At 47.9% G+C, this 12,179-nt stretch overlaps 1 protein-coding gene across 1 annotated transcript in view; it reads left to right on the top strand.

Annotated features, from left to right (window-relative positions):
* The window catches only part of Zfp64 (ZFP64 zinc finger protein), a 33,358-nt gene extending 31,368 nt beyond the window's left edge, over nt 1–1,990 (top strand). The window contains 2 exon segments of the mRNA XM_028859016.2: nt 634–1,869; nt 1,872–1,990. Coding sequence (XP_028714849.1) covers nt 634–1,869; nt 1,872–1,909 — 1,274 coding nt within the window. The 3' untranslated portion in view covers nt 1,910–1,990.
* The last annotated feature ends 10,189 nt before the right edge of the window (nt 1,991–12,179 follow it).

The raw sequence follows: 12,179 nt of genomic DNA, 5'->3' as shown, positions 1-12,179 counted from the left end.
CTGGGTTCAATTCCCAGCACGCCCTCCAGGCAGCTCACAGGAGATCCAGTCCTCTTGGCCTCCACAGACACCTGCATTGGCATGCACATACACACACACACACACACACACACACACACTCACACACATTCAGTGTGTGTGTGTGTAAAATTAGAAATGAAATCATTTTTTAAAGACAATTATAAGGAAGCCAGGTGTAGTGGCACACGCCCTTAATCCCAGCACTAGGGAGGCAGAGGCAGGCAGATATCTGTGAGTTAGAGGCCAGCCTGGTCTACATAGTGAGTTCCAGGACAGCCAGGACTACATAGACCCTGTCTCAAAAAAAAAAGCTGTAAGGAGTAGAATTGCAGATCCTATTCAGGACAGTTAAATGGCTCTTTTCAAAAATCACCACCCCACCACCCCACTTCTGGGTTTTCTAGGGGTGGGCTGTGCGGCACTCATGGTGATGACTGGGGTTTGGGTACCAAAGAGAATCCCAAGGGCCGCTGGGAGCTGCGGTGAGGAGGGGGCCAGCCTCCTGCCTTGCTATAAGCCGTTTTCTGGTGTGTGCTTCGGGGGGATCCTTGTTGATCCTTGTTGTCGTTTTTAACCTGCCTGTTCTTATGGAAACTCACCTTGTGTTGACAGGGGACGCCCCCTTCCAGTGCTGGCTCTGTAGTGCCAAGTTCAAAATCAGCTCGGACTTGAAAAGGCACATGCGTGTGCACTCGGGGGAGAAGCCTTTCAAGTGCGAGTTCTGCAATGTCCGCTGCACCATGAAGGGGAACCTCAAGTCGCACATCCGCATCAAGCACAGCGGGAATAACTTCAAGTGTCCGCACTGCGACTTCCTGGGTGACAGCAAATCCACCCTGCGGAAGCACAGCCGCTTGCACCAGTCGGAGCACCCGGAGAAGTGCCCGGAGTGCAGCTACTCCTGTTCCAGCAAGGCCGCGCTGCGCGTGCACGAGCGCATCCATTGCACGGAGCGCCCGTTCAAGTGCAACTACTGCAGCTTCGACACCAAGCAGCCCAGCAACCTGAGCAAGCACATGAAGAAGTTCCACGCCGACATGCTCAAGACCGAGGCCCCGGAGAGGAAGGACACCGGCAGGCAGAGCAGCCGGCAGGTGACCAAGCTGGATGCCAAGAAGACGTTCCACTGTGACATCTGTGAGGCCTCCTTCATGCGGGAGGACTCCCTCCGCAGCCACAAGAGGCAGCACAGTGAGTACCACGACAGTAAGAACTCGGATGTGACTGTCGTGCAGCTTCACCTTGACGCCAGCAAGCAGCCGGCTGCGCCCCTCACCGTGGGCCATCTCCAGGTCCCCCTCCAGTCCGGCCAGGTGTCTCAGTTCAGTGAGGGGAGGGTCAAGATCATCGTGGGCCATCAGGTACCTCAGGCGAACACCATCGTCCAAGCGGCCGCCGCTGCTGTCAACATTGTGCCCCCCACCCTGGTAGCCCAGACCCCAGAGGAGCTCCCGGGGAACGGCCGGCTGCAGATCCTACGCCAGGTCAGTCTAATCACCCCTCCTCAGGCCCCCGGGTGTCCTGGAGAAGCAGGTACCCTGAGTCAGCCAACTGTTCTGCTGACCACCCATGAACAGGCGGCGGGGGCCACCCTACAACAGACTCTGATCCCCACCACCCCAGCCGGGACCCAGGAAGGCACGGGAAACCAGACGTTCATTGCCAGTTCGGGTATCACGTGCTCGGACTTCGAAGGCCTTAACGCCCTGATTCAGGAGGGCACTGCGGAGGTAACAGTGGTGAGCGATGGAGGCCAGAGCATCGCCGTGGCCACCACGGCACCGCCCATATTCTCCTCTCAACAAGAACTGCCCAAGCAGACTTACTCCATCATCCACGGGGCTGCACACCTGCCCTGCTCTGCCCGGCTGATTCCATACCCGATTAGTGCTTTAGATACATTCTGGAGGGGGACGGGTGCTGTCGGAGAAACGACAAGAGGAATGTTGTACGAGGCTCCTGGTCCCTTGTAATAAATTGTATTTTATACGGTTTATGTAATTTTTTAATGGGGAAACACCGTGGAGACCAACCTAATGCCTCCTTCAAGCCGTTCCTCGGTCTTAAAAGTTCCCAAGGCTGGTTCCCATAGGAGATGGAATTCACTGCATTAGGGACTGGATGCGTTTGTTTGTTTACAGTTTGACTTTCCATGTTCAGATTTGATTTTCCAACTGGAATAAAGGTGTTTGGGTTTGGGGTTTCTCTTGCATTCAGTTTGTATAGTAGATGGTACTTCTTAGCTTTTCTGGAGTCCCTTTCCTGAATTATACAGAGAGAGAGACAGTGTGGAGTACTTGTGTACTACATAGATCCCTATTTGTCCCTCCATAGATCCAATTTGTGACGGACCATTTTCTAACGAGAGTGTTGGAGATGGACGTCCTAAAGGAACAGTGCCCTACCACCCAGTTAAAATATACTGAGGAGTGATATTCTGTTACAGTTCAAGATATGATTAAGGAGGGGAAAGGTTGTGAAGTTTATTTTGTAAAGATTTAGTGTGTGTGTGTATATACATGCGCGAACATGAGTGCAGGTACCCAGAGAGGCCAGGGAGGGCGTCAGATCCCCCTGGAGCTGGAGTTATCAGTGGTTATGAGCTGGCTTGGGTTCCGGGAGACAAACTTGGGTCCTCTGCAGGGGCAGCGCACGCACCTGTGACTGTGTACCCCTGTCCCCAGCCCTTTAACTGTTCTGTAACCAGAGGGAACTTGGAAGAGCAGGGCTTGGGGGTTTGGGGTCTTTTTTGTTTTTGAGACAAGGTCTCACTCTGTAGCCCAGGCTGGCCTCAAGACCCAGAAGGATTAGCCTTCTGCCTCCTCGGATTCCAGGCCTCCTGGGATGCCTTCGCGCTGCTCACAAGATGTGACTCGCATCCAGCTGTTATTTGAAACTTCAGACCTCATGACGGTTCTGACATTTCTGTTTATATGTAAATTGGGTGTAGGAGCCTAGTAAGGTTTGGCAGGGTTTCCTAAGATGTGGTTTCTTAAACATCCATCTCTGCTAAATGAGAGAAGCACTACCTTGTTGAGAAGCAAGAGCCACACTGAGAGAAATCCAAACTTCCCTTTTGAATTGAAATGACATTTGGTCATTAGGTGGCGCCAAAGAGCAAGCCAGAATGACCAAAGATGTTAAAAGTCTAGGAATGTTGTCTCTGGTTCCAGTGTCTGCCAGGACTGGATAAGGAAAGGTCAGTCACTATTAGAAGAAAAAAAATCATTTTAGAGCTGGGAGGTGGTGGCACACGACTTCAATCCCAGCACTTGGGAGGCAGAGGCAGGCAGATCTCTGTGAGTTTGAGGCCAGCCTGGTTTATAGAGTGAATTCCAGGACATAGAGTGAGAGCCAGGGCTACACAGAGAAACCCTGTCTCAAAAAACCCCAAAAAAGGGATCTTGGAGTGGGACTGCTTAGTCACATCTTGGCCAGAACTACTTACTTTCTTCCTTCAGTTACATGAATTCATTTAATAAAAGTGGTCGTGCAATCATCTCACTTGAAGAGATGATTTGTTTTGAGTAATAAACTGGGAAAACACAAAACAGTGGTGTTTTGGGCTGAGTCAGTAGTGTGCTGGCCTAACATGGGGAAGATCTGGCTCCATCATCCCCATGCCCACCCCATGGTGCATGCTTGTGATCTCAGAGGTCTGGAATTAAGAGCAGGAGGATCAGAAGTTCAGGGTTAACCTGAAGCATGTAGCAAGTTGAAGGCCAAGCTGGGGGTGAGGGCCGGGACAACTCACCCTTAAATGCAAGTTGGAATCTCGCAGAGAGCCCTGCCTTAGAGCTGGGTTTGTCTCCTTCCTTTGTTTTCTCGGGTCCTTGATAGCTGAGCAATTCCCATTACCTCTGGGTCTCCGCTCCTGGCCAGAAACTCTATTTTCATATGAGCAATAATAATGCCTCACTTATTTTAATGTGTGTAAAACACAGGAAATCCCACAGCATACAAGATCAGGTATCCATTGGCCTGCTTCCCTCACATTCACACCTGTAACTTTTTTTTTTCTTTTTTCTTTTTGGTTTTTTCGAGACAGGGTTTCTCCATGTGGTTCTGGTGCCTGTCCTGGATCTCGCTCTGTAGACCAGGCTGGCCTCAGACTCACAGAGATCTGCCTGGCTCTGACTCCTGAGTGCTGGGATTAAAGTGCCGCCGCCGCCGCCGCCGCCACCTGGCCACACCTGTAAAGTTAAATGTCATCTCCTAATGTCCAGCTACCTTGCAATCATTGGGAGTTGTTTGGAGGAAATGAAATCCAGGGGCTAAAGCCGTCTTCCCTAGCTTTTTTGAGGGGGAATTGTTGTTTATTTATTTATTATGTATACAGTATTCTACCTGCATGTATGCCTGAAGGCCAGAAGAGGGCACCAGATCTCACTACAGATGGTTGCTGGGAATTGAACTCAGGACTTCTGGAAGAGCAAGCAGTGTTCTTAACCACTGAGCCATCTCTCCAGCCCCCATGTTCCCTAGTTTTTAAGTAGTTCAAATTTGGGAAGGGATGTTTTGTTTCTGCTCTCTAATGTTAATGGTTTGGGTCTGAGAATGTGACTTGGAAAGTATGCGGGGTTTGTAATTATTTATTTTGTGTGTGTAAATGGAGGCAGAGCTCTTCTTTTGTCCCAACTGCCGGGTCCCAAATAATCACACAAAAGTTTTTATTAACTACAAAATGTTCAGCCTATAACTCAGGTTTATTACTAATTAGCTCTTACAACTTAAATTAACCCATTTCTATTCATCTGTATTTTGCCACACAGCTCATGGCTGTACCTGTCCTCTAGCATCTTCCTTCCCCAGCAGCTGGTTCCTCTCCCTCCGACTCCACCCTTCTCCTCTCTGTATTTTCAGTTTGACTTTCCCACCCGGCTTTATTCTGCCTTGTTATAGGCCAAATCAGCTTTATTATCAACCAATGAGAGTGCTACATATTCACAGCGTACAGAAGGATTATCCCACAGCAGTGTGTATGTAGGTGGAAGTGCTTCCCATGTATCACAGCACCCAGTGGTGGTCAGAGGACAATTTGCAGCTCTCGACCTCCAACTCAGGGAAAAATTCAATTCAAGTTATCAAGCTAGGCGGCAGGTGCCTTAACCACCACGTCATCCTGCCAGGCCTGGTTTTGGTTTTGTTTGGATTTTGTTTTTCTTTTTCTTTCTTTCTTTCTTTTTTTTCTTTTCTTTTTTTTTTTTTGTTGTTGTTGTTGTTGTTGTTTCAAGACAGGGTTTCTCTGTGGAGTTTTGGTGCCTGTCCTGGATCTTGCTCTGTGGACCAGGCTGGCCTCAAACTCACAGAGATCTGCCTGGCTCTGCCTCCCAAGTGCTGGGATTAAAGGCGTGTGCCACTGCCATCCAGCTCTTTTTTTTTTTTCCTTAAATATTTATTTGCTTTTATTTTATGTGTATGTGTTTTGACTGCATTCACCACTGTGCACCATGTGCATGCAGTACCTGTGGAGACCAGAAGAGGGGGGCACTGGACGCCCTGGACCTGGAGCTCTTGAGGGTTACAAGCCACCCTGTGATGTTAGAAACTAAACTGACGTCCCCTGCAAGAATAGTAAGAGCGCTCAGCCACTGAGCCACCACTCCAACCCCCAAATCTGACTTCTTTACCAAAGTATTTCTAGCGTGCCTGGCAGTGTATATGCCCACTAAAATTACACAGCTCACCACGATTATTTCTGTTTCACAACAGACACAGAAAGTATTAGAGTGCAAGGAGAGGAAGGTTGGTGGTCCCAGCAGGAATTGGAACTAATGTTCTGGATTAGTTTCTGTTTGTTGGTCCCTTCCACACGTTTTCCTTTTTATTAAAATCAGATATTTCTAGCCAGGCAGTAGTGGCACACGCCTTTAATCCTAGCACTCAGGAGGTAGAGGCAGACGGATCTGCAGAGGGAGTTCCAGGACTGCACAGAGAAACTCTGTCTCAAAAACAAACAAAAAGGTATGTGTTTGTTTTGCCTGCATGTATGTTTGTGCACCACATGCATGCAGTGCCTATGGAGATCAGAAGAGGACCCCTGGAACTGGAGTTACAGACAGTTGTGAACCTCCATGTGGGTGCTGGGAACTGAACTCCAATCCTCTGAAAGAGCAGCCAGTGCTCTAACCACTGAGCCAACTCTCCAGCCAGATACATTTCCTCTTAACATTTAAGGAAAAAAAAAAAAAAAAAAAAACATTTTACAGATGAAGAAGCTGGGGCTCAGGGAAGTTAAGGAAGAGCTGGGAATATAGCTCAGTGGTAGAGCCCTTGCCTAGAATGTGTAAGGTCCTGGGTTCAATTCCCAGCATCACACACACACACAATGGGAGCCAAATTCTGGAAATACAAGTACAAGTAAAATGTGTTTTCAAGCCATCCCTAGCCCACAGTGAACTTCTGTAGGTGGTAACTCTTTCCATCCTTCTAGGCACGACCACTCCTCTGCCTCTGCTGTCCTGTCAAGATGTCCATGTTCTGTCAGGTCAGGAGTGATGATGTCACCTCCCCAAATCAGGCAAGGGGCCTGCCTTGAGATAAATACATCTAGATTCTAAGCGGGGCACCTTAGTCTGTTTAGGTAAGGTATAGAAAAGTGCCATAGACTGGTTAGCTTCCAAACATCAGAAAATCATTTCTTATAAGTCTAGAGACCAGGGGGTCAGGCTGAAGCAAGCCCCAGGGCAGATGCAGGCAGGTTGGAAAGATTGTTTGCTCACAGACACATCTTCCAACTTCGTCCTCACCTGGTGTTTCTCAAGTCTCTTCTTTACTTTGAATGATATTTTTAATTATTCCTTGAAATTCCATGCACTTATACAATGTGCCTTGAGCATGCCCACTGCTCCTGGGGTCTCCTTTAGAAGGACACTAATCCATTCGGTAGGGTCCCACCCCACGACCTAATCACTCTCCTTCTCAAGGTATGATTTTGAAGAAAAGCAAGCATTCCTACCTCAGCTGACAGGACAGAGGAGGACAGGGCAGTTTAATCAAGTCGAGAGGACCACACAAAGCACCTCATACCTGCTCCCCACTTTTCCCCTTGTTAGCTAAGGATATGTCCTCTACTCTCTTAATAGCTGTGCTGTATGGGGGGAGGGGGCAGAGACGGTGTTTTTTGTGTTTCTTTATTTTTGAGACAAGGTCTCCAGTAGCTGAGGTTGGCTTTGGATTCTCTAGGTAGCCAAGGATAGCCTTGAACTCATGATCCCCTCTGCCTCCATCTCCTGGGTTGGAGATTACAGCTGTGAGGTACCAGTTCATTCCATGCTGGGGATGGAACCCAGGGCTTTGGGCATGCCAGGCAAGCGCTCTACCAACTGAGCCACATCACCAGCCCGGGCAGCCACTTTTTTAATTTATTTATTTATTTATTTATTTATTTATTTATTTATTTATTTATTATGTGGGAGTGTGGGGTACATGCATGTCACAGTGTGCATGTGGGGTTGGTTCTCTCCTGTGGGTTTTCTGACGATTGAACTGTGTCAGGCTTGGGGGTAAAGACTTTTACAAAGCCCCTAACTACCTCACCAGCCCCCCAACTAGTTTCTTTTTCATTTAAAATAACATGTGGACGAGAGTGTGAACTAATAAAGCCAACGTGACACTCTGGGGACCTTGTTAAAAAGCAGATTCTGATCTCTGTGCTTCTTATGTCTGAATCACCTGGGGAGCTGGTGATTCAGTGCAAATTCAGGGTATGGAGAAGCAAGCGTATATATCCATAGACCAAGAAACCCGTGCAGGAATGTGCGTACTTGCCTTGCTCATAATTACCAAGCTGGAGAGCGAGCGCCCTTTGGCAGGGCAAGGCGCACAGTGTGGTGTGTTCACACACTGGATTATGGGGGGAATGAAAACAGACTCAGCTGCCTGTGGCAACATGTTGAATCACAGACTACCAGATTCCAGGGAAGGAAAAACACTCAATGAGGGAGGCAAGACTGTGCAGAATATTGTTTAGGTGATGAAATGTGTAAGTAAAGCTCACAAAAAAAAAAAAAAAAAAAAAAAAAAAAAAAACAGTGGTAGTGGAAGAGGCTGGCAGAGGAGGGAGAAGCTGATGGGTTTGCTGAATCCAAGCATGGCCATGCCTCAGGTGGGAGCGAATCTCAAAGGTGGTTTGGTTTGGGTTGTTGTTTGTTTGTTTGTTTGGAGGCAGGGGTCGCCCTGAAATGGCATAGTTATTATCTTTACATGTCAGTCAAATTTTGTTGTTTAAATTTTTGAGAAACTTAAGGCCTGAAGAGATGGCCCTTGCAGAGGCCCTGAGTTCAGTTGCCAACCCCATAGTGTGCTGCGCCCGCTGCCTGTAACTCAGCCCCAGCAGAGCCCGACTCCTGCTCCTGGCCTCCAGGGGACCCGCATTCCTGTGCCCATACCCCACACAGACATACAGACGTCGACACACAGTTAAAATCAATATTTTTAAATTTTTAAAAAACATTTTTCTCGGGCAGTGGTGCCGCACGCCTTTGGTCCCAGCACTTGGGAGGCAGAGCCAGGCGGATCTCTGTGAGTTCGAGGCCAGCCTGGTCTACAGAGCAAGATCCAGGACAGGCTCCAAAAGTGCATAGAGGAACCCTGTCTCGAAAAAAATAAACAAGCAAACAAACAAAAAAACAAAAACAAAAAAAAAACATTTTTTCTGTGTGTAGATGTGTCTGTGTGTGTGTGTATAGTGTGTGTGTATGTGTGTGTCATGTGCATTCAGTGCCTAAGGAGGACAGACTAGGGCATCATTCCCTACAACTGGAGTCACAGATGGTGTGAGCAGCCGTGTGGGCGCTGGGAATTGAACCTGGGTCCTCTGGAAGACTAGCCAGTGCTCTTAACTGCTAAGCCATCTTTCCAGTCACCCCAACCTTTAAAAAAAAAACTTTTTAAAAACTTAGATGATTGTGAAAAGATTTATACCAATAAGTCAGTCACTCAATCACAACTTCACTACACTTTTCCCCCCCTGTTCTCATCCCCAGGAACAAGTCACTGGCCACCTCTCAGGCCCCTCCTTCATTTCTAAGTGTGTGTGTAAAACCTGTGTTCTGCTTCATACACTGTTGTGTGTCTTTATATGTGTATGCTTCCTGCCCTTTGGATGTCTGCATTTGATACATCCTGAAGCATTTTCAACGTCTGTGAGCACAGAAATCCATCGGTTTTGTGTTCTCGGAGGTGTGTGTGGGTTGAAGCTGGTGTGAAAATGTGGGAATCTGCAACTCAGAAGAACAGTGCCTCCCTGCTTGCTTGCTTCGAGTATATTCCATGAAAAACAGTGTCTTGTCCTGTTAAGTGGGACTGAGTTACAGCTGAGTGTTAGCTATTATTGTGGAGAAGTAGAACACGCATCCTGTCATTACGAATAATTAGTGACATGTAGAGCGCTGTCACTGCCTCCACACACAAACTTGCTCGTCACAGTCACCCTGACTGCAGCAGCATTATTGTGTCATCGACGGGAAGTGGGGAACAAATGGCGGCTTTCAAAGACGGCACAGGAGCTGAGAGATGGCTCAGTGGTCGGACTGTCTGCTCTACAAGTGTGAGGGCCTGGGTTTGAATCCCCAGCACCCACATAAAAAGCTGGTACCTGTAACCTCAACATTGGGGGTGTGACAGATTGAGCCTGAGTGTTCACTGGCCAAATGAGGAGGGGTTTTCTGTTTGTTTGTTTGTTTGTTTGTTTGTTTTTGGCTTATTGAGAGACCCTGTCTCAAGACAAGAAAGTCAAGGACAAGCCGGGCGGTGGTGGCGCACACCTTTAATCCCAGCACTGGGGAGGCAGAGCCAGGTGGATCTCTGTGAGTTCGAGGCCAGCCTGGGCTACCAAGTGAGTCCCAGGAAAGGCGCAAAGCTACGCAGAGAAACCCTGTCTCGAAAAACCAAAAAAAAAAAAAAAAAAAAAGAAGGTCAAGGACGATAAAGGAAGAACTAGGCATCCTGTTCTGGCTCCATGCGCTCCTGAGTGGGCATGTGCACTCATACACTAATATATGTGCAACACAACACACACCATAGAGGGACCAGGAGAGTCTTCTCCAAAGTCAGAGGTGTGCTGTCTGTCTCCTGACAGAATCCTTGAGTTGTGAAAAGCCATAGGCTCTCACTATTACCCTTCGGCCAACCAATCATTACGGTGGAAGTGGCTTGGCTTTCTCTGTGGAGGAAGTGAGGAGGAAGGTGATAGGTCTGTCCGGAATGGAATGAGGAAGTAACTCCAGCTGTTAGTGAGAAAATGCAGCCTTGGCCAGCCACGGGCCCCCACCCCTACCCACCTCGGGAGATGTTGCTGTGTCACTTGTACGGACCCCCCTGCGTGTTGGGACTCAGTAGCAGAGTGCCCCAGTCTACCTAGGTGCCACCTCAAAACCTTCAGGGGTCAGAAGTAACTTCCTCTTGGGTTGAATTTGCAAAAGCCCCTGCTTATCAGGAAGGATCAAGATGTATCGGCTGCGGGCTGGGGAGATGGCTCACTGGGGAAGCGTGCTTGCCACACAGCAGAAGGCCCTGAGTTCAGATCCAAGCACCCGCGTTAGAATGAGCGTGGTCCATGGACAAACCTGTAACTCCAGCATCAGGGAGCGCGGAGAGGATACAGGAATGGACTGCTGAGGCTTGCTGCCTGCTGGCCTAGCTTCGGGTTCAGTGACAACCCAGTGTGAGTGACAGAGATGTCACAGATGTCCTCCTCTGACCTCTGAACATAGGTACACCTGGACACACATGTGCAGACGAACCACACACACATACATACACACTCAAAAGTTATCAGCTAGATTTAAACAATCACCAAAAAAAAAAAAAGTTGATGTGAAAACTGGGCAAAAGGTAAAAACCATGGCTCCTGAGCACAGGCCCTGGGGTTTGTTTTCCACAACTTTTCGTAATGATCCTTGAAATCAAGTCATTAAAACTTAGTAGTTGCCCAGCAGTGGTGACCCTGCTTTAATCCCAGCACTTGAGAGGCAGAGGCAGGCAGATCTCTGTGATTTCGAGGTCAGTCTGGTCTATAGAGCAAGTTCCAGGACAACCAGAGCTACACAGAGAAACCCTGTCTTGAAAAAAAAAAAAAAAAAAAAAAAAAGGTAATAAACTCAGTAATAAAATATAGTAATAAACATAGGACTAGAACTTTGGCCAGATGTCAAGCAAGCTTGAAACCCCAGCACTGAACACTGAGGTAAGAGGTTGGTTGCATATTCCAAGATCACCTGAGCTACATAGGAGACCCTGTCAGAAAGAGAGGATAAGAAAGGAGAGCAGCCCGGCGGTGGTGGCGCCCACATTTAATCCCAGCACTGGGAGGCAGAGCCAGGTGGAATCTCTGTGAGTTTGAGGCCAGCCTGGTCTACAGAGAGAGTTCCAGGAAAGGCGCAAAGCTACACAGAGAAACCCTGTCAAGAAAGAAAGAAAGAAAGAAAGAAAGAAAGAAAGAAAGAAAGAAAGAAAGAAAGAAAGAAAGAAAGAAAGAAAGAAAGAAAGAAAGAAAGAAAGACAGGAAGGAAGGAAGGAAGGAAGGAAAGGAAGGAAGGAAGGAAAGAGAGGAAAGCAGAGAGAAGAGAAAGGCAGACAGACGGACAGACTGGCTAGAACTTTAAATAGCTTGTAAAATAGTATAACATCCTTTCAAAATCAAACCAAATGCTGGATATGGTGACACATGCCTTTAAATTTTTTATTTATTATTTTTGTTTAATTTGTATGGGTGTGTCACCTGTACATGTCTGTGTGCCACATTCCTGGTACCCAAGGAAGCCAGAAGATGTCATCAGATTCTCTGGGAGTAGAGTCACAGGTAGTTGTGAGCCATCAGTGGGTGCTGGGCATCAAACCCAGGTCCTCTGGAAAAGCGGCCCATGCTCTTAACTGCTGAGCCGTCTCTCCAGTTCTGGTGGTACACCCAGCATTACCTATACATGCCTACGTGACCTGGCCACTGGGAATGAAGGGAACTTTAATCTTGGCACTCAGGAGGCAGGAGCAGACAGATCTCAGTGAGTGCAGTCAAAGTGAGCCTGGTGTAAGTTGTGAGTTCCAGGCCAGCCAGGGTTACATGGTGAGACTTGTCTCAATAAACAAATAAATACTAAGGAGTTCTTGCCCTAATATTGGTGGAAAATGTAATTTCCATTTTATTCTTTCTTAGAATC

Source organism: Peromyscus leucopus, chromosome 1 (genome assembly GCF_004664715.2).
Source record: "Peromyscus leucopus breed LL Stock chromosome 1, UCI_PerLeu_2.1, whole genome shotgun sequence".
Taxonomy (NCBI): Eukaryota; Metazoa; Chordata; class Mammalia; order Rodentia; family Cricetidae; genus Peromyscus; species Peromyscus leucopus.
The sequence above is the reverse complement of the archived record's forward strand: the minus strand, read 5'-3'. Positions and strand labels throughout refer to the sequence as shown.